The following is a 22,666-nucleotide window of genomic DNA, read 5'->3' as shown; positions in this document are numbered from 1 at the left end:
CTGATCCACGCCTCCTGTGAATCTGCAGGGCGGCGATTCGAACCGGAGCGTCCCCTCAATGCTGTTCACACACCGACGGGGAGCGCTGCCAGGTTCCATTTGGTCAGGGAAGTTCCCGATCCGGAGTAAGTTCGGGGAAGGCCCGTTTGTCCACCCGGGAGAGAACTGAGGGGGCGATAGAAAAACTTTTGCAATTGCTCGAGAGAGCTAAGAGCTGCTCATCACGGATCCATGAGAGCGGGGGATGCATTAAACTCCCTCAACAGTGATGGAAGGCGACGTTGTCCCATTGTCACCTGTGCACATCGCTCATAAATCGCGCCTGCAATAGTCCCATCTAACCCCCTGGTGGGGGGAGGAAGGTTTCCGACCTGTCCTGTCGTGCTGATCACGGTAATATGAAAGGATATTGCCCTCCTCCCCCTTCTTCCCTTTCCTTTCCAGCTTGTGGCTCTCTCTTGATGTATTAGGAATAGAGAGGTAGCCCTGTCCGTCTGATCTTGCTAAAACAAAAGGAAAAACTATGTAGCACTTTAAAGACTAACAAGATGGTTTAATAGGTGATGATCTTTCCTAGTCATTGTTGCATTTGAAGGTGCTGAAGCGGCATAGCCGATGAAAGTGCTGTTGTGGTGACTGTACGTAATGCTAGCAACAGCGGTTTATTTCTGCCCCAACGGAAGAGTGTGGCAGCTGCGTTTTTTACGCAAGGAAAAGTTGAGTAAAGGTTTAGAAATAGGGACATTTGGTGGCTGCTGGAAAAGCTGATGCATGGTGACCGTTAGGCCATTGCGTGCCAGGGGCTCAAAATATTAACTTACAAAAAGAGTTGGGAGGGTGCCTTAAACACAGGTCATAGGTACTTACATAGCATAGGGAACAGCATTTTGATAATAGAGGACTCTTCAAGCTAGCAGACAAATACTTAACAAGATCAAATGGCTGGAAGTGGAAGCTAGACAAATTAAGACTAGATATGAGGTGCATTTGTATACAATGAGGGCAATTAATCATTGGACCATCTTACTGTCTCCTGATCTTCCTCTGTTGTCCAACTTCGCCCTCATTCCTTTTTACTGCATCCTTACTGTGCTCTCTCTATCTACAATAGCTAGATCCTTGGATCAACAGGGACTTCCTTTTTTTTTAATTTGGAAAGTGTGATATACACCTAGAGTCTGTATAAATAAAATATATACAAATAATTAAAAAGAGGCACATTTGATACATTCTAATAAACAACGTTTCTGCAGTAGAGGATATGCACACTAACACTTATACAAGAAATTTTCCAGAAAGGGGGGAAAAAAGCAAAGGGGAAGAAAACTCGCATGGAGTTGTTCATATTGACCCACAAACCACATAGTTTATAGATCTCTCTTTCTCTCTCCACTTCTCAAAGATATTTCTATTATCCATCTGTGTTCACATATTTATAATCATATTGCAAAGGGATAAATGAATGATTTAGTGACACAGACCAAACTACCTAAATAAATCTGAGCTGTTACTACAAGGACACTCTCATGTTCAGTAATCCTGTTACTGAGACTATTAATAACAGATGTCCTGGGTTTTAGTTAGGGTTATTAGTAGCTTTAGATGTAATGAAACTTGGCTCCCTGTAGTGCAAACCTACCTTTTCCATTTCTTGGAAAGTCAAAATGTTATTTTTCTAATATTAGCAAAGTCTCAACTGATTTAAATAGAACTAGACTGATGTTCTTTAGAAAGTGTCATATTTGATTAGAATTGAAAAAGAAAAAAAACCTTGACATTTTAAATAAACAGCAAAATGAATACACTCACTTCCACCCTCATACATACAGAAACCAATGTTTAATGTAATCCTATCAGTTTCCCAGTGCAGTGTTATATTTAGTCAATGGCACTTTCTGTTCATCAAGACAATATATTCAAAATGTAGACCTGTTCTTATTAAGAAAGAAGAGACTAATAAAATCACCATAGCAAATGTGTCTTTGTCTTAGGGTATTGTGTAATAAAATGCACAGGTGCAGTGAAATCTTGTTGTTTTGTGGGATTCTATGGAATATAAGGAAATGTTATTTTCTCTCTCATAACATAAGAACTAGGGATTACCAAATTAAATTAGGCAGGTTTAAAACTATGCACAGTCAACCTGTGGAACTCTTTGCTAGAGGATGTGAAGACCAAGACTATAACACGGCTCAAAAAAGAGGATTCATGGAGGATGGGCCCATCAGCAGCTATGAGCCAGGATGGGCAGGTGTGGTAAACCTAGTTTCTGTTTGTTAGAAGCTGGAAATGGGCTACAGGGGAAGGATCACTTGATGATTACCTATTCTGTTCATTCCTTCTGGAGCACCTGGCATTAGTCGCTGTCGGAAGACAGGATACTGGGCTATATGGAGTTTTGATCTGACCCAATATGACCATTCTTGTATTCTTATGACATCAGTAGAACCAGTCATGTGCATAAAGTGAATTTGCCTTCATTGTCAAAGTCATTTTGCAAGATAGAATGCAAGATAGAATGCAAGAATCATAGATTTCCTGAATAGGATTTACATTTGACATGTCTGTAAAGATACAATGAAATCTGACCCAAATGCACATACTTTTTACCTATAACTCAAAAGGCTAGGTTAAGTAAGCAGAAACTTTGCTAGGTACAAAGTGTGCAGTGGCAAGACAAGGAAATAGAAGTACAAAGATACAGACAGCAGAAGCAGTGCCAGACAGTGCCTAGGAGTGAAAACCAGAAGTCTGAATTTGATATTCCAAAAGCAATAGGTAGGTAGCTGGTGAAAATGAGGAAATGAACAGTGGGGGATGAGGAATGTTTTTAGCAGCTACATTCTGGGGAAAGTGAGGGTGAACAAGGTATAAATCAGGTAGGTCAGAGTGGGGAAGGTTCCAGTGGTCGAAGCAGGAGAAGACAGAAGCTTTCAAAAAATATTTCAGCAGCAGGACACAAGAGGATCTTGAATTTTTTATGAGAGCTGATATGAGTTATATAGCTAGTAAGGGTGGAGAGAAGACAAAAGGATACACACATGACATCACAATACTGAGCTCTCCTGGTTCCATGTGATCACTTATCACCTGTCAGATGTGTAACCCTAAGGATACAGTAATGCAGCCTAAATCAGTGGCAGGAGACACTGCTGTATGAATGCATTGTTATTGTATTACAACAGCACCCAGAGGTCCCTATTAGGATCTAGGATCCATTGTGACAGAGTAGACATTGAACAAACACACAGACACAATGAGGAGTCCTGTGCCACTTTAAAGACTAACATGTATTTGGACTTTTTTGGATCAAACCCACTTCATCAGATGCATTCCACTCTCTATATCTGGTGAAGTGGTTTTTACCCATGAAAGCTTATGCTAAAATAAATCTGTTAGGCTGTGTCTACATTGCACACTTCTTGTGCAAGAACAATTGTTCTTGCACAAAAACTTGCCGGCTGTCTACACTGCATTCGCATTCTTGTGCAAGTAAGTTTACAGTATAGCGTTGGAAAACAGGGCTTCTTCTGGAAGAGTTATTCCTCTCCACATGAGGAATAAGCACTCTTGCACAAGAGCTCTTCCACAAGAGGGTAGTGTAGACAGGCAATATTAATTTCTCGAGGAAGAAGCCCATATGGTTAAAATGGCCATCAGAGTTTTCTTGTGCAAGAGAGCGTCCACACTGCCATGGATGCTCTTGCACAAAAGCACATAGCAGTGTGGATGCACCCTTGTGAAAGATTTTTTTGAACAAGAACTCTTCCGCAAAACAGTTCTTGTTCAAAAAGCCTGCAGTGTAGACATAGGAATTTAAATTGCCTCATTGTTTATACAGACACAGACTAATACTACTACCCCTCTGAGACTTAACACTGAGACAGTTTACACCCGAGACAAGATATAGCTAGTGAATGTAAGAAATGGTGAAAGTTAGGAGGGAGGGAAGACACAATTTCCCTTCTGAGGATATGTCTACACAGCAGCTTTATTTGAGAACAACATCCATTATTCTGAAATAACTATGTGAGTTCCTACACAGCTAGTCCATTATTTTGAAATAATTTTGAAATAATTTAAAAATAATGAGCAACTTATTTCAGCATTTGTAAACCTCATTCAACGAGGAATAACGCCTCTTCCAAAGTAGCTATTTCGGAATAGCAGTAGTGTGGATGCTCCACTGCTATTTTGAAATAGCTCCTCCCCCAAGCCATTCAGAGTAATTACTCCCCAGTGCTTCCTGGGGCTCTAAACTGAGGTAGCACATCCACATTAGAGAAGCCTGCCTTGGACTAATTTCCAGGATTCCCTGTAGTGTAGATGTGCTATTTCGAAATAAGGTATTGCGGAGTATTTCTTCTGGAATAGCTTATTCTGAAATAATTGTGCAGTGTAGAGGTAGCCTAAGAGCTATTTTGGGATACTTCCAGTATAGCTATTCTGCGTCATTTGAGCAACTCCATTATTTTGAAATATAATGGGCTTACTATTCTGACGTCCATGTAAACCTTGTTCCATGAGGAGCAAGGGACATTTTGGAATAACATTCTATTTTGAAATTTGGCTTTGTGTTGAGTCAGTGCCAGATTTCGAAATAAGCTATTTCGAAATTAACTAGAAATAAGATGTGCAGCAGAGCTCTGTTCAAAAGCTTGTTTCTCCTACCAGCAGAAGTCGATCCAAATACTAAACCCACCTCATCACAGTAATAATCTTGGGACAACAGGGCTACAAACACATTCCAAACAACATTTTTTTTAAATACATAGGCATTGAATCAGGTCCTCCCACTTTTTGTCTGCACAATTGTGCTGTTTATGCAAAATCATAGAATCATAGAATACTAGGACTGGAAGGGACCTCGAGAGGTCATCGAGTCCAGTCCCCTACCCTCATGGTAGGACCCAGTACTGTCTAGACCATCCCTGATATACATTTATCTAACCTACTCTTAAATATCTCACAGATGGAGATTCTTCAACCTCCCTGGGCAATTTATTCTAGTTTTAACCACCCTGAAAGTGAGGAACTTTTTCCTATTGTCTAACCTAAACCTCCCTTGCTGTAGTTTAAGCTCATTGCTTCTAGTTCTATCCTCAGAGGCCAGGAAGAACAAGTTTTCTCCCTGCTCCTTATGACACGCTTTTAGATACCTGAAAACTGCTATCATGTCCCCCCTCAGTCATCTCTATTCTAAACTAAACAAACCCCAATTCCTTCAGCCTTCCCTTATAGGTCATGTTCTCTAGACCTTTAATCATTCTTGTTGCTCTTCTCTGGACCCTCTCCAATTTCTCCACATTTTTTCTTGAAATGTGGAGCCCAGAACTGGACACAATACTCCAACTGAGGTCTAACCAGCGCAGAGTAAAGCGGAATAATGACGTCTCCTGTCTTGCTCACAACACACCTGTTAATGCATCCCAGACTCATGTTTGCTTTTTTTGCAACAGCATCACACAGTTGACTCATATTTAGCTTGTGGTCCACTATAACCTCTAGATCCCTTTCTGCTGTACTCCTTCCTAGGAGTGGAATGCTTGGAAGGGAAAGGGGGGGGGGGGGACAGAGAAAGAAGGCAGGAGTGCAGAAGAAGGGGAGGGCAAGATTGCAAAACATCCCCCTTCGTTAACTGGAGTCACACCACGCAGCTCTCCCCACAGAGTCCAACCTTTCCTGGCAGACGGCATAAACTCAGCGGACCCAGGAGTGCTAAATGTTTACAGACTGTTTTAAATTTACAAGCGGAAGACACAATTTCAAAGCGAACTTCGTGGTTCTTTTCCAGACCTCTGTGAACCAGGATCACTCTGGCTGCGACACTGCTATATAGAGTCTATATAATTGTCTTTAATCTCTCCCCTTCCTGAACTCCTTCACGTTTCTCAACCGGCCTTGTAATTCGGTTTCGCCCTCAATCTGGCACACAACAAGACCGGACATTTCTTTAGAAAATCTGCTTCCTCTCAAACGACGTGTGTTCTAAATGCGTCTGGCTTCTTCCTTGGAGAGAAAGTATTCAGCACACACATCCTTTCCCCTCTAGCTTTTTCCCAGAACAGTCAGCCCTACTCACTTCCGCGCCTTGTTCTGTGGTGCCCCGGCGATACTGCGCCTAGGTGTCTAAACTCTGTGCTAATACCACATTAAATACCCAGGGACTTCAGTGGATTAAATCAATGATACCAGATATCCCCCCCCCCCTTCCGTTACTGGCCGGTCAAGAATTGGTACCTATTTACACAGTACAGGAGAGGACTGAAGGTTTGAATGGAGGGAAGGGGAGGGAAAAGTAAATCGTCGTGTATTCCTGCACACATGTGCAGTGCCTAGTGTAAACGTCCCCTCGGTCAGGGTGGAAGGGTGGGGGTCAGACTGCTGGGCTTGATCCGCTTAGGACGCTTATGCTGCCGATTTAATACCCAGGAGTCGCTGGAGTGAATAGCTGGAGTAGTCTGGGGAAGGTGCACGAGGGAGTTTGTTGGAGAGGAAGTTGCCACTACAGAGAATCGGGCCAACTTCTCCCGGCACAACAGTAAGTCATGCCCTCGGAGTGGGGCGCGTGTGTGTAGGGGAGGGCGGCTACGGGGTTACTCTGTCGGGAACCGCTCGGTCCCAGCATCTCCTCCGGGAGGTAACTGTCCCCCTTTCCCAACCAGAAAATGCCAGCGATCAATATAGAGGATCTGAGCGAAAAGGATAAACTGAAAATGGAAGTGGAGCAGCTCCGGAAAGAAGTGAAGTTGGAAAGACAACCGGTGAGTTCCCCCAGGCTGCCTCCCCCCCCCCCCTCCCATCGCCCCGAGAGGCAGATCGGGGAGGAGGAGAGGCTGGGGCGGGAATGAGATCTTCGGCTCTCGGGGGGGCGCCCGTTGGAGCGAGTTACTCTGCTTCTTGGCAGCCACTGCCTACAAGAGCCCCTCAGCGGGGCGCCGCGTTTTCACGCGCACTCAAGCGCTCGCTCGCTCGCTCTGCGGGAGTGAATTGAGACACGCAGCTAGGTGCCTGCGCGGTTACATGCCCTGGTTAATTTCGCCTCCTAGCAATGGTTCCTCACTGATTGGGGGGAGGGGAGGAGGGGAAAAAGCACAGAAGCGCGATCTCAGTCGGGGGGCAGGATTTCATTTCCCCCCCCCCCCTCCAGCTCTCTCCTCTTCTTGCCAAAGGAGGAGGTGGGGATTGAAATCTGTCCCAACACCAGAAGGGATGGAACAGACGTGGGAGCCGCGATCTCTTTAAAACATTCGTAACGCCCAATAAGTTTTAGTGAGGTTTAGAGTAGTTTCTCCTCACGTCGTTTTAAGTTTCTTATGACTTTGCGCCTGCTACGCTCCGTCACCGAAATCGGAGCCAGTGCTAATGGCATAAAAGGAGGATCCAGACTTATGGAGGAGGGTAAATGTGAGTGATACAGCCTGAGTAAATGTCCCTATAATTGTAGGAGGGAAAGGAGGAAAACATATTAACAGGCTAACCATAGGGTGGTAGCGCTAAATTCGGCATTCTCTGCTGCTAAAACCCCAGGGCTCAGCGAGACTGGGTGTGGTGCGGTTGGCACAAGGCAGCTGAACTGCCCTCTACAGAGGAAATGAAAACAAGGAGCCATTCAGAATATTAAACTGTGGGATAAAATACCCACTCTAGGCTGAACACTGGAATACGTGACCTCACCCATGGGATATTTCCCGCCCCCCCCCACCCCTCATTTGACAGGAAAATTTTGGAGATGTTCTACAACACTAGATGATTTTGCTGGCTTCTAGAAACAAAGTCTTGTCATTCAATACAGCCTTGCTAGTTAAAACCAAACCAGTTTAAGCCAGTGGTTCACAGACTGGTCTTCAGAGTTTTTTTCCAGCAGCTGGCAGGGCTATCAGGCCAGACACAGAACTTCCTCAGAGGCTGGGAGGAATTCACCAAAGTCTCTTTCTATTGTACAGTGGTCCACAGAAAGACAACGGAAAACTGCTGTTGTAGATCTGTGGTCCCTAAGGACTGATTCAAGAGGTTAAAGGTGTTTTGTTCTTGTTGCTTTAGGAAATTCATTTTGGGAAGTAACATGCAGTCAACAACCTGGGATGTATTTTACCATGCACATTTTCTGTAGATGAACATTCTTAATCCACAGGGTTTGTATGTGCTCCTGTTCCCATTAGAATCATTGAGGAAACTCCTGTTTACTTGGGTGGGAGAAGGATCCTGATCCTGCATCCACTTAAGCAGCAGTATAATTTTACTCACATGTCAGTGGGACTATCCATGTGAATAAAGTTACAGGTGCTTAACTTGTAGGTTCAGGAACTTTGCTTGGAAACAAAATATTGATGTCAGGGTTGTATTTTAGCCCATGAAATAGAAATCAGTGATGTTATTAGACTGATTATAGCACTCTATATTATAACAGATCCCAGAAGCTCTAATAGGATCCACAGTTCTTTGCAATATGTAAGCAAGCACATATGGACATCCTGTGCAATGTATAAACACAGGATGATTTCAGCCTCAGAAAACATTGAAGTGACTAAAAAACACTTCATAAGGTGCACATAATCTAGTTTGTTTAAAAAGAAATGACATTATTTTAAATAAACCAAAAGTCTGAGAAATTTAGGAAAAGGCAGAGTCAGGAATCTCCATATTGTCAACACAGGAAGTGCCCCTTTACCAATGTACCTTGTAGGTTGGGGGAAAGATAGCTCAGTGGTTTGAGCATTGGCTTGCTAAACCCAGGATTGTGAGTTGTTCTAATCCTTGTATAGGCCAGTTAGGGCAAAAATTTGTCAGGGATGGTACTTGGTCCTGCTGTGAAGGCAGGGGACTGGACTCGATGACCTGGGTCCCTTCCAGCTCTAGGAGATAGGAAATTACCATCAATCTTTATTTATTTAGGTTGCACTGTAATACATTCCAGTGTTTTATTTCCTATCCATCTTTTCCCATTATCCATATACATAAATCATACTATTTGAAATGAGAATCTTGTATAGAGCCACATCCCCTAGTCTTCTCATGGACTATAGCATATATGCCTATCAAAGTCCCTTTAACTATAATTGAATGCAAAAAAACTCCTTTATATCATTTTGACATGACATAAAAAGGAAATTTCCATTAAAACAATCTCTCTGGGTAAGTTATGAATAATTAGATCTTATATGATACACTTACTGGCCAGTGGCAAACTTTAGGTTCTTTTTTAAGGCCTGAGGCAGGGGTGGAAAACCTTTTTAAGGTCAGGGGCCACTGACCCACAGAAAAATCACTCGGGGTCACACATAAGTAAGAAGCAAAACAAACAAACAACTACAAAAAAAACCCTCACTGATTATGGCTTAACTTTCCATAATATATTAGAATCTCTCTATTTTAAGTAGGCAGTTGGGCCTGATCTACTGCGTCTACTCTCATCATCATTCTATTTCTATTATATAACTTTCTATATTACATCCATCACCATAGTAGCTGAACATCTTCCAGTAGTGACTATGCACCTATCATTTGTTGTTTATTTCTCCATTTTCTTTCCTTTTTCTCCATTCAAGCTCATCTGAAGAAGTGGATTTTGCCCATGAAAGCTCATAATATGATATATTTTTATTAGATTCTAAGGGTACATCTACACTACAGAGAAGATCGAAGCTGTCGCTGTCAATCTTCCAGGGTTTGAATTAGCAGGTCTAGTTAAGACAACCAATTCGACCTGAGAAGGGCATTCCAGTCGATGCTGGTAGTCCTGCTTACACGAGGAGTAAGGGAAGTTAAAGGGAGAGTGTTCTTCCTTTGACTTCTTGCAGTGTGGACAGCGCCAAAAGTCGAATTAAGCTACTACGACTTCAGCTACACAATTAACGTAGCTGAAGTTGCGTATTTTAATTCAGCCTTTTCTCATAGTGTAGACATACCCTAAAGTGCCACAGGACTACTTGTTGTTTTTAAAGTTACAGACTAATACAGCTACCCCTGTGAGACTCTCCTCTGAAAAGAGAAACATGTGCTAAGAAATGCTTAATTTGGAAGGTTTTGTTTGTTTGTGCAAAACACAGTAAATAAGCCAGGGGAAGTGCCCACATCCACTAAAATGGGAAAGAATAGGCAGTGTATTATGTTTTCCCTTTTCCAAAAACAATAGAAGTTCCTTCCTGGGGACTCCACCTAACTGTGCCTCTGCAGGGCACTGTTGGAAGTGGGAGGAGGAAGAGCTAGGAAGAAGCAGCTCTATTCAGAATGCAAACTTTCCAGATATCTAATGTATCAGGGAGAATCTGTTGCTTGAATAGGTGAAGCTATGCCCTCCAGAGAAGAGGCACTCAGGCATGAAAGGAATGCATAAACAAAGGGGATCTACATAATCTGTGGGATTTGCCCATGAGATCTGGAGATTGTACCCTTGTTCTCTGTAGGGTTTCAAATCTCTGTCCTTTGGGCGAATACAGACAGACATTTCTCTAGTTTCCCCCCTTCCGTGGCTCTCTAAATTGGTCAGGAGAATACAGTCCCATGAATATTATGGTAGACACTCATTAGTAGCCACATTTCGGTGTCCTTTTGCTATGTTGCTTCTAAGCAGTTGTTGCTATTATACGGAGTGTTGACAATTCACAATAGGAAAAGCATTCCCAGAGGAAATGTTGCTTGTAAGAAGCAGTTGCTCTTACAAGGTGTTGCTGCAAATAAGTGTCTATTGGAGAACCACTGTATGCTTGAAAGGATGACGTCAATGTGTTTTTCATATTTTTATGAGGTTGTACTAACTGCTGTTTATAACAACCCTTTGTAACTGATAAAGGAAATGTGCTTCCTTGTTGAATTTTTTGTTCCATTCAACATGCTTGTTATTGTAGAACTACACTGTGACTGTTGGCTTTTGTTATAACAAATAATATAATGATTGGAAAAATATGTAAATGTTATATTGACTTTGGATTCAAGTTCTACTCATTCTGCAATACAAATCAACATCAGTTGTGTGTGATTCTAATGTAATTACATTGATAGTTTTTAGTTTTTAAATTTTGGAATAAGTGGAGGACTTTTATGTGCAATAACTGCAGGCTGTACATAATTCCCACTAAATGCAGATATATGCTTCTACACAGAAGTTTATGTGGATGTGTGATGTGTTAACTATCCAGGATGTACTTTTGCGATGTTGCTTGCAGATTTTTTAAAATACAAAATTTCAAAGTTGAGTGCTGATTTTGGAGTGCAGCTTGAGACATTTTAAGAAGCCTGACTTTCAGAAAGAGGGTGCTTGTATTTTAGGAAAGTTGGACTCCAAAGTATTGCCACATCCAGAATTACTAGTCACTGTTGATTTTTCATTGTCTTGCCCATAAATATGAAATGCGTGCTTGAGAGGGGAACAAACAGCAGACCAAATAAACCATTTATTGACTGGTTCAGAAGAAAAAATACAATTTACAAAACAGTAATGGGAAAAGAAAGAACAGAAACTTGACTTTTAACATACCTTCAGTTGTAGTAGATCACTTGCAGCATCAGGCCCTTTACATATAATGCAAATAGAAGAAAGAGAAAAAGAATATTCTGAAGTCAACTAAAATGACTTTTCTAAAGGGAAATGTGATTGCTATGTATCAAATAGAAACTTATTTCTTTTCTTATTTAAGGTGTCAAAATGTTCTGAAGATATAAAAAATTACATTGAAGAACGATCTGGAGAGGATCCTTTGGTCAAGGGTATTCCAGAAGACAGGAACCCTTTTAAAGAGAAAGGAGGCTGTGTCATTGCATGAAAGAAAAATCTCCTGCAAGTGGAACATACTTATGTTACCTTTAGTCAATAACTAGTTTGTCCTTAGTTCCATGGGTCCTTGTTGAACAAGTACTGTCAATGGATTAAAAGCAACCTTACATGAAAATAGAACGAGAATCCTGTTAATTTCTTTATAATTTTATATGATCTGATATCTCACTACTTGATAATACGTTGTGTTCTAAATATTATGCCCCAGAGGGGATTCTTGCTTAATGTACCAATGGACACTTGCTCGTAGTGACTGTTTAGCAAGTTGTTCCTTGGCTCTTGCGTTTACTAACTCGTTTAAATAAAAACTCTGGCATGTACCAAGCCTTTGGTGTTACTCTAGTCTAGAAAAAGCTATGCAAAAAACCTTGTCACAAGTTTGCATGTGCGTTGAATGCGTGGGGCACACCCTGAACTACCCAGCTCCTTTCGCACCCGAGAGCAAAAACTGCTTCGGGGCCAAGTGAAGGCCGAACAAGTGGATTGTTTAAAATTGAGCCACGCTGCACCAAAAAGGAAGAGGAACATCTTTCACCCCCCAAATTCAAAGGCACAGAGCAGCAAGCTGGGTCCCCGCCGCAATCAGGTGCAGCTTGCAGCGCCTGTCCCAGCCGTATAAACTTCCCTGGCAGGGAACAGCTGGCAGGCTGCGGGGGGAGGGGCACGTTGTGGGTTGCTCCCCGACTGGGGCACAGCTGGAAGGGCGGCGCTAACAGAACGCGCAGCGCAGGTGACTCCCGGCTGTGCCCCAGCCTCCCGCCCCCAGGCCGCGGCCCCCGCTGCAGGCGCTGGGCGGCGGCCACTGCGCATGTGTGTTGCTTCCTCTAGTACAGCCCTCGCCATGGCTCGCTGCTGGTTTGGCCTGCGGGCGCGTGGGGCTTGGGGCCAGGGGCTCTCTGTGCTCTGCGGCCCCGCTCGGCCCGGCAGCTCAAGCTGCGCCTCTGCAGCCTCGGGAGAAGGAGCCCACTTGCTGTACACGCGGGAGCATTACGCCGTGAGGGCGTCTCTGCGAAAGGTACCAGCCCGGGGGCGGCTCCCTACAGCGGGAACCCGTGATCGCGAGGCCCCAGCTGGCTCTGACTCGCCTCTCCAGCCCCCTCCGTCAGCTGTGTCCCCCGCCTGCCTGCCTTGCCAGTGGCTGCATTCCAGATGTTGGTTGGGGAGGGAGAGGAAAACAACTTCCCCTGTGATTGCAGAGGCTAGGTGGGAACTTGCAAACTTTAGTTTTGGGGCAGCTAGTTTAGCAGCTGGCAGGCCCCTGTATCTAATGCCCGGTGGTATAAAAGAAAGACACGTATATATTGGACTCACTCAGCTCTGCTCACCACGTGATCTGACATCTTGTGGCAAGTCACTTAGGGGGCATGATTAGGGTTAGAATTTTACTATATATCTTCACTTTGTTAGCATGGACGGTGGGTGAATGTAGGGCTGTGGGATGGAAGCCTCCAGCCCTACCCCTTCTGCCGGAAGCTCTGCCCCCCACTGCTAGGGCAAGCCTCCAGCCCTCCAGGGGTGCCTCCCCATCTTCCCTGGGACACAGGGAGGGCATTCTGCCCTAGAATCCGCACAGGTGAAGCCTGGATGGTCTGCAGATGGAGTGTGGGCATGGCCATGCCTGGCAGTTTGGGATGGCATTACCTTCCCCCACTACTTATACCTGCTTCCCATGTATGTTACTAACCACATGGCAGGAGACCCTATCAGAACTCCTGGGCTCCATCTCAGCTCTGGGAGGGCAGTGAGAGCTAGCCTGTTACAGCAGAAGCAGATACATTTGGGTTCTATAGAAGAACATTGAAATTACCATGCTGAATCAGACCAAAGATCCATCTATCCCAGTATTCTATCAGTAGCTAATGACAAGTGCTTCAGAGGGAGTAAACACAGTAAGCAGTTGTTGAGTGATTTATCTCATTACCCATAGCCAACTGCTGGCAAACTGAGGCGAGGACCATGCAGAACATGGTGTTCAATCTTTGCCAACATTGACTAATAGTAATTGAGGAACCTAGTCTATGTGAACTCAGCTAGTTCTTTTTTGAACCCTTTTATAATCTTGGCCTCCTCAATATCTTCTGGCAAAGAGTCCCACAGCTTGACTGTGAAGAAATTCTTTGTTTTAAATCTGATGCCTGTTAATTTCATTGACTCCTAGTTCTTGTGTTATGTGAAGGAGTGAATAACACTTCCTTCTTCCATTTCTTTCATGAATGTATAGACCTCTGTAATATCACCCCCTTAATCATCTCTTTTCCTAATTAAAAAGGTCCAGTCTTTTTAATCTGAACACATTCCATATGAGGAAAGAACTACTAGTAATTTCTAGAGATGTAGCCGTGTTAGTCTGGTCTAGCTGAAACAAAAGACAGGACTATGCAGCACTTTAAAGACTAACAAGATGGTTTATTAGGTGATGAGCTTTATTAGGTCTGGCCCATGAAAGCTCATCACCTAATAAACCATCTTGTTAGTCTTTAAAGTGCTGCATAGTCCTGATTAGTAATTTCTATTAGGGATGTAAAATCCTGTTTAACTGGTTAAACATATTGTTTAACTGATTAAAGAGGAGGTGGGAGGGCTTTACCTGCCACTGGGCTGGAGGTTCCCCCCCCCCCCCCCCCCCCCAGCAGGGATTACCCTAGTCCGGCCTGAGCAGTCCCTGCCTCAGAGACACCCAGGCCCACTGTGGACATAAGCTGCTTCAGCCTAGTTGGAGCAGTCCCTGCCTGTGGCCCTCATGCTTGTGTGATGTCCAGGGCTGTCATGGACAGAGGTTGCTCTGAGGGGCTGGAGCAACCCTCTGTCTTTAGTGAGAAGGGAGCTGCTGTAGTCCCCACTGGTAAACTGGAACTCGTAAGTATCACTCGTTAAGATTAACCAGTTAACCTTCCACATCCCTAAATTATGTTGCCCTTCCCTGTATCTTTTCCAAATCCAATATATCGTTTTTGAGCTGCGAGTGACCAAATCTGCACTTGGTATTCAATATGTGTGTGCACCATTGATTTATATGAATGCAATATATTTTCTGTCTTATCTAATTATCTACTTTCCTAATGTGTCTCAATATTCTGTTAGTTTTTTAGATTGCTGCTAGACACATAGCAGATGTTTTCAGACAGCTATCCACAGCGACTTTAAGATCGCGCTACTGATGGGTTCAGCTAATTTAGACCCCATCAGCTTGTATATATATTTGGGATTATATTTTGCCATCTGCATTATTTTGTCTTGATCAATATTGATTTTTTTTGGCCATTGTGTTGCCCAGTCATCCTGTTTTGTAAAATTCCTTTGTAACTCTTTCCAGTATGTTTTGGACTTAACTATCTTGAATACATTCTGTATTATCTACAAATTTTACCATCTCACTGTTTACCCCTTTCCCCAGATCATCACTGAATATGTTGAACAGCACAGGTCCTAGTAGAGCCCCCCTTGGTACACTACTATTTAATTCTCTCCCTTCTCACCATTTATTCCCACCCTTTGTTTCCTATCTTTTACCCAGCCGGTAAAAATGCTTGGGATTCTTCCGTCCCAAGTGCTGGACTGTTCACATGTCCTTGTTGAACCTCATCAGATTTCTTTTGGCCCAATTCTCTAATCTGTCCAGGTCACTCTGGACCCTATCCCCGTCGTCCATCTTATCTACCTCTTCACCTAGATTAGAGTAATCTGCGAACTTGCTGAGGGTGCAATCCATCCCCTCATCCAGGTCATTAATAAAGATACTGAACAATACAAGTCCAAGAACAGATCCTTGGGGCACTCCGCTAGAAACTGACCGCCAACCTGACATCGAGCTGTTGATCGCTTCACATTGGATCCGACAGTCTAGCCAGCTTTCTGTCCATCTTTACAGTCTATTTCTCCAATCCATACTCCGTTAACTTGCTAGCAAGAATATTGTGGGAGACCATATCAAAAGCTTTGTTAAAGTCAAGGTATATCACACCCACTGACTTTCCCATATCCACAGAGCCAGTTACCTCATCATAGAAGCTAATCAGTTTGGTCAGGGCACGACTTGCCCTTTGTGAATCCATGTTGACTATTCCTGATCACTTTCCCCTCTTCAAAGTGCTTCAAAATGGATTCCTTGAGGTTCCCCTCCATGATTTTTCCAGGGACTGAGGTAAGGCTGACAGGTCTGTAGTTCCCTGGATAGTCCTTCTTCCCTTTTTTAAAGATGGGCACTACATTTGCCTTTTTCCAGTCATCCGGGATCTCTCCTGATCTCCACGAGTTTTCAAAGATAATGGCCAAAGTCTCCGCAATGACATTTGCCGACTCCGCAATGACATTTGCCAACTCCGTCAGTACCCTCAGATGCATTAAATCCAGGCCCACGGATTTGTGTACATATAGCTTTTCTAAATAGTTCCTAACTTGTTCTTTCCCCACCAAGGACTGTCCACTTCCTTCCCATATAGCATTGCCAGGTGCATTTGTCTGGGAGCTGACCTTGTCCGTGAAGACAGAGGCAAAGAAAAAATAGAGTATCTCAGCTATTCCCACATCATCTGTCACTAGGTTACCTCCCTCATCCAGTAAGGGCCCCACACTCTCTCTGATCACCCTATTATTGCTAACATGCCAGTAGAAATCTTGTTGCCCTTCGCGTCCCTTGTCAGCTGCAATTCGAATTGTGCTTTTGACTTCCTGAATACTCACCTGCATTCTCGAGCAATATATTTATACTCCTCCCTAGTCATCTGTCCAAGTTTCCACTTCTTGTAAGCTTTCTTTTTGTGTTTAAGCTCACCATGAATGTCCCTGGTAAGCTGGCCGCCTACCATATTTGCTTTTCTTGCTGCACATCGGGATGGTTTGTTCCTGTGCCTTTAATAAGGCTTCTTTAAAATACTGCCAGCTCTCCTGGCCTCCTTTCCCCTTCATGTAAGCATCCCAGGGAATCCTGCTCATAAGTTCTCTGAGGGAGACACAGTCTGGTCTTCTGAAGTCCAGGGTGTGTATTTTGCTACTCTCCTTTCTTCCTTTGGTCAGGATCTGAAATCTACCACCTCAATCACTGCTTTCCAGGTTGTCACCCACCTCTACTTCCCCTACTAGTTCCTCCCTGTTTGTGAGCAGCAGGTCAAGATGCGCACGGCCCCTGGACAGTTCCTTTAGCACTTGTACCAAGAAGTTATCCCCAACATTCTCCAAAAACTTCCTGGATTGTCTGTGAAATTTTCTCCTCCTTTTCTCTCCCACCTGTTCTTCCTGAACAATTTATACTCTTCCATGACAGTGCTCCAGTCATGTGAGTCATCCCGCCAAGTCTCTCTTATTCCAATCAAATCATAGTTCTTTGACTGGGCCAGAGCTTCTAATTCTTCCTGTTTGTTTCCCAGGCTTCTTGCATTTGTGTACAAACACCTTAGATAAACAGTTGTCCCAGAGGCTATGTCTACACAGCAGTGTTATGACGCTATTCCAAAATAACGAAGTCTGTGGGTATGGCTAGACTGCAGGGTTTTTTCAGGATACTTCTGGTATCCAAAAAAAACCTCCACTGAGTCCAGAGAATGCGTTTGTTCTTCTGCTTTTTTTTGTGGAAGAGCAGACGTGTTCTTTCGGAAGCCCTGTCTTCCTTGTTCCACGAGGAAGAAGGGATCTTCCAAAAGAAGGTTTTTTTTACAAAATTTGGCCCAGTGTAGACTCTTCCGAAAAGCCTCTTCTGAAAAAAAAAAAAAAAAAAAAAAAAAAGCCGAAAAAGGTACGCAAATTGTGGAGTGTATTTTACATATCTTTCTTGAAAAAAAGTTGTAGTCTAGACATAGACCGGATCTACACTACAAACAGTTATTTCAACATAATGTCAAAATAATGGTGAGCTGAGGACTTCTTACTCTGACTCCTGTTACCCTCATTTTACGAGGCCTAAGGGAAGTCAGAGGAAGAGTTCTCTTTCTCGAATTTCCTTACGTGTAGACAGCACCAAAAGCCAAAATAAGCTCTTTTGATACAAGCTACGCTATTGATGTAGCTCAAGTTGCGTAGCTCATTCGCCTTTAGCCCTGCTGTGTAGATGTGCTCTTAGATAGTAGAAAATGTCACCAGCTATTATTCTTGGAAGCTCTAAAATGTAGAACAAATTAAATCACTGAATACAGAGAGGAAGAATGGTCTAGTGGGCACTAGCATAGGACTTGGGAGACCTGGGTTCCATTCATACTATATACCCCCTGTGTGACATAGCTTCTTTGTACCTCAGTCCTTCATCTGTAAAATAGGGGTAATAGCCCTGCCCTACCTCACTGTGGAGTAGGGATGTAAAAGGTTAACTGGTTACCTGGTAAGCTTACCGGGTGTACCAGTCTCGCCCGCCGGTACCTGCTGACCCTCCCCCCTGGGGGGGGGGTAGCCTTACTGCCACCCGCGCACCCTTGCTGTGGGTCGTTGAGGTGTTCTTTCCAGCCTCGACTTCTGCCCACGGCTCTGGGGCAGGGGAAAGGGGGGCCCGGGCCCACCCTCACTCACGGGTCCCAGCCCAGGGCCCTAAGGACGCGGAACCGTCTAGCTCCGGTCCGGCTGACGGGGCGTCCTGCCGTAACACACCAGCCCTACTGGGCTCTGCCCTGGGCTGCTTCCTTTTCCCGCCCCCGGCTCTCCCACGCCGGGAGGTTTACCTTGCCTTTGGCCGACAGGCTGCCGGCACTGCTCTACTCCCCAACCAGGGGGTTGGTCCCGCCTGCCGGATGGGGCCTCCCCCAGACCACTGGGTGCCGACTCGTGGTGCCACCCCCAGGGCTTCCACCCCGGCTACCCGTCCTCTCTCCCTCCCCCCCCCCCCCTTTGGCCATGGCGGCGGCATTTTAAATGTTCCGCCGCTTACGTCCTCCATGACATCATTGGCCTGAACTGGGGTGGGGCCAGCCGGCTCCGCCGCGGGTCGTCTGACGCGTGTGGCTCTCCGGGCGGGGAAACGCCCCCGCGCTAGCCCTGCTTCTGCCGCCGCGCTCTGGGCGGCACGTGTCGGCCGGCTCTGTCAGCCCTGGTGCGGCATGCGAACACGCTGCGCAGCGCCGGGCTGCCTCCTCCTGGGTGCCGAGCAACGCCTGCTCGGTGGGATTCGCAGTGCGGGGCGATGCTGCCCCGTCACACCGGGTAACCAGTTAACTGGAAGGCCGGGCTAGCGGGAACAGCCCCCTGGCCATGGCGGGCCTGGCTGGCAGGACCCTGGTCGTGGTGAGCTAGGTGGGAGCAGCCTCCTGCCTGCCTGTAGTGCGGTGGGCCCAGTGGGAACAGCCTCTTTTAAACTGTCCTGTGTGGACATTCTTGTTCCCATCTGATTTAAGCTAGATCATGTAAACAGTGGTATATATACTGTGTTGTGGCTAAACTGGCATAACTACATAACAGACAGTGTGTAGCTCTGGAAAGGGTTTTTCATTCACCAGAGGAACTCCATCTCTCTTACAGATGGTAACTGTGTTGATGGAATTAATCTTCCATAGACCTAGCAGTGTCTACTGTGGGGATTAGCTCAGCATAGATATGTTATTCAGGCGTGTGGATTTTTCACACGCCTGAGCACTGACACTATGTCTGCCAAGTTTTCAGTGTAGCACAGTCTCTAAACTGCAATAAGTCATTAAATAGGAGTGTCCACATAGCTATTTGCACTTGTTTAAAATTACTCCTTTAGTTAAGTAAATGTAGGTTTCTTCTGAGCAGACAAATCCTGACATCAACAGGAGAAGTTATAGAAATAATTATTTTGGATTCCATTACCCAGAAACTGTTTCCATTCATTTTTTCTCTAATCTACTACAGTGTTATATTTTTAAATAATCTGTGATTTTTCCTATTGTTTGAGCATGAAGAGGAAGAGACTCATGTAATTCTAGGGAGCTGTTTTTAGCAGGGATATTGAAATTGTCATGTGAGTAGTTTCCTTTACTACATTTTAGGTCACCACCCTTCCTCTTGGAAATCTGAGAAATACCTTTTTTCCTTATTGTACTCAAATTTAACTGAGACTGAGGAAACAAGTTCTTAATCTGCAGATCTGAACTCAGCATTTATCTTTATTATTTTGTCTTGCTTGTGGAAGTGAGGGCTCTGAGGCATGAACCTATGCCATTCTCCACACGTGTTTGACCCCCACCTTTGGTGCAAATCAGCTTCCAATTTATGCTACCTGGCCTGGTTGCTTATCACAGTCTTGCTGTTAAGCTATAATTGGGATACTGGACTCTTTGCAGTCCTGGTTTATATACCCATAGCAAAGCTACAGATCAATGTGGTGACCAATTCTTATTTATGACTCTTTATTTAGCATAATTTAAGACCCTGTGTATTCTAAAGCATGCTATACCTACATTTGGCACCCTGAAACTCTCTGATTATACCAGCACAACAACAGTGAAATCTGGAACAATAACTTTATATCCATTTGCTCATGTCATTTTAACAAGTTTAGGCTTTAAATAAGAAAAAGGTTTCTAACCATCAGAGAAGTGAAATTTTGTAGCAGCCGTCCAAGGAGAGTAATAGGGACTAAAAACCTAACTGGTTTCAAGTCTGAGCTTGATAAGTCCATGGCCGGGATGGCACGATGAAACACTCTACAGTCGTGTGTAGCTGATCTGTAACCGCTAGTAGCAGATATACCCAGTGGTTGGTGATGGGAGACTAGGAGGCTCTGAATTACAACAGAGAGTTCTTTCACAGGTCTCTACTGAAATGCTGAGGGTTGAGCTGACCATTTGGGGTCAGAAAGGAATTTTCCTCCAGGTCAGAGTGGCAAAGGCCTTGTGGGGGGTTTCATCTGCTCTGAAATAAGGGGCCTTGGGTCACTTGCAGGTTTAAACTAGGGATATGAAAATGTAAACGTGCACATGGTTAACCAATGAGCCTGGGCTCATTGATTAACCTTGATGGTTACTTGCAGCTCTCTCCCTTCCCCACACTGCTGCCTCTGATACAGTGATACAGAGGCAGCAGTGTGGGGTGCAGGCAGAAGCTGGTGTTAATTTTCATAAAATGCATTTTAACATCCCTGTTGTAAAGAGCTGTAAATAGTAGAGTCTCTGTAACACAAAGTCTTTAAATCATAAAGGGAAGGGTGTTTTACATTTTGTAGCTTGCAATTTGCAGGAGGTCCAGTGAGATGATCATGATGATCTCTTCTGATCTAAGTTTGACACATTTCCTTAGTGTAAAATATAGAGCATTTAAAGTTTTCAGCGTGGTAGTAAATATTAGAGAGCACGATCCTTTCAGAGGCTGAGTACCTTCTGCAAAGTACTGAAGCAAGTCCTCAATTCCCATTGAAACCACTAGAATGAAGTTGATTGAGTTATTTTTATCACAATCCCTAAGTCCATAGGAAAGTGTATCGTGCTTCTGATATTACAAATATATCATTGAAGAATAAGCTTAGCCACTAGTTTTGATAGCTTAGCCACTAATTAATTGAGAAGGTGACATGTTGCTATCTAGTTGTTGGAATAACAGATTATATTATTATAATAATATTATTATATTATTTAGACTAGAGGAAGGATGTTCAGTTATTAAAAGGAGAATGTATCAGTTAGGAAGTAAATGATCTAGCTTGATACTTTAAAAGTATATTAGTCTACAATCTTGTTTCCTTTCACTAGAAATGCAGGAGGGAAAAGGTTCAGAGCACAAAATCTGGGAGCCCCTCCCATTATGCAAGTTCAGTCTTGCAGAGAGCTCCTGCACAAACTGCATGGAAGCCAGCATTCACAAAGAAAGCCTGTAATATTACCCACAGATCCTGGGCTCCACATTCTCCTCTTTTCTCTGACTGCAAAATTATATAAGTATTGTGGAGGCAAATCCTTGGTTGATTTACATTAATATACTATACAATACTGTGATAGAAAGGAAACTTTTGTGGTGGATCTTGGAGCTGGGAGTGGGAGTATTGTTACACATGTGTAACAAAAGTGTCATCCAATATACTGTGCGTGTGGCCAGAGAAAATAATTATTTTCACTTTTAAACTCATTCAATGATTAGAATGGAATTGTAAAATAAGCTTCAGCATGATGTATTAAGACTTTGAGAACATTTCTTTCTGTGTCACTATCAAATTGACGTTACCACTGTCATCTGACACTGAAATGATTAACATGCACCTAAAGTACGGCAATGACAGCTTTGTGAGCAGGTTCCTGACTTGCGTTTCTCTCAGTCTCAAAGTATGGCACAGAAATCTAAGATGACTACAACTGTATATCCAAGTATTAGATCAATAGCTTCAGTGGGTAGCCGAGTTAGTCTGTACAGAATATACTAAAGAAACAAAAATTGGTCCGGTAGCACTTTATAGACTAGTAAAACATATAGATCAGCATTTCTCAAACTATGTGGAGAAAAAAATACCGGGCCTCAGTGTGGCTGCCAGGGTGTTCCGGGCTCCCGGACTGCCCCTGCAGCGCTGGGTTCCTCAAGCCCTCAGCCGGGCTGGGCGGATGCAGCCGTATGTTTCAGGCTCCCGACAGAGGCATAGTGAGGTTTACCAGGTGAGCTCTTATTGCTGGCTGTGGAGGGGGGAGGGGAGATTGGGATATGGGCTGCAGGGAAGCAGGGTTGGGGCAATGGAGCTGCCCGGGGGGGGGGGGGAGAGGGAGGGGAACCGGCTGGCAGAAGCAGGGCTGGCCAGGAGTGCAGGGGCAGTGAGGCTGGCTGGGGGAGATCGTGGGGCTGGCTGGGGAACCGGCTGGCGGAAGCAGGGCTGGTGGGGGCAGCAGGGCTTGCCAGGAGAGATTGGGAGAGAATCGGCTGGCGGGGACAGCGGGGCTGGCCCAGGGCGGAAGGAGAAGGGGAGGGGGGAGAGAATCGGCCAGCGGGGAGCAGGACAGTTCAGGGCGCACGCAGATCCTGAATAAAAATGTAAAAGCA

The 22,666-nt window shown here is 44.4% G+C and overlaps 2 protein-coding genes across 5 annotated transcripts in view; both read left to right on the top strand.

Moving 5' to 3' along the window:
* LOC102456258 (guanine nucleotide-binding protein G(I)/G(S)/G(O) subunit gamma-11) lies at positions 1-12,093 on the top strand. Of its 4 annotated transcripts, none has more exons than XM_006114487.4 (4): positions 1-125; positions 6,433-6,541; positions 6,666-6,764; positions 11,637-12,093. In XM_006114487.4, exons 3-4 carry the CDS (start codon positions 6,669-6,671, stop codon positions 11,760-11,762), a joined length of 222 nt encoding a protein of 73 aa, XP_006114549.1. In that variant the 5' UTR covers positions 1-125; positions 6,433-6,541; positions 6,666-6,668; the 3' UTR covers positions 11,763-12,093. The 4 variants fall into 4 exon arrangements, with proteins under 4 accessions (XP_006114549.1, XP_006114548.1, XP_014424733.1 ...); XM_006114486.4 differs by lacking the exon at positions 1-125 and adding an exon at positions 159-393; XM_014569247.3 differs by lacking the exon at positions 1-125 and adding an exon at positions 6,107-6,125.
* Positions 12,094-12,572: 479 nt separating this feature from the next.
* The window catches only part of LOC102456845 (putative acyl-CoA dehydrogenase 6), a 111,511-nt gene continuing 101,417 nt past the window's right edge, over positions 12,573-22,666 (top strand). Inside the window, exon 1 of the mRNA XM_006114488.4 lies at positions 12,573-12,788. Within this exon, the coding sequence (XP_006114550.3) occupies positions 12,582-12,788 (207 nt within the window). The 5' untranslated portion in view covers positions 12,573-12,581. The remainder of the gene's footprint in view (positions 12,789-22,666) is intronic.

Source organism: Pelodiscus sinensis, chromosome 2 (assembly GCF_049634645.1).
Source record: "Pelodiscus sinensis isolate JC-2024 chromosome 2, ASM4963464v1, whole genome shotgun sequence".
NCBI classification, from domain to species: domain Eukaryota; kingdom Metazoa; phylum Chordata; order Testudines; family Trionychidae; genus Pelodiscus; species Pelodiscus sinensis.
This window is presented reverse-complemented; position numbering and strand designations above follow the sequence as displayed.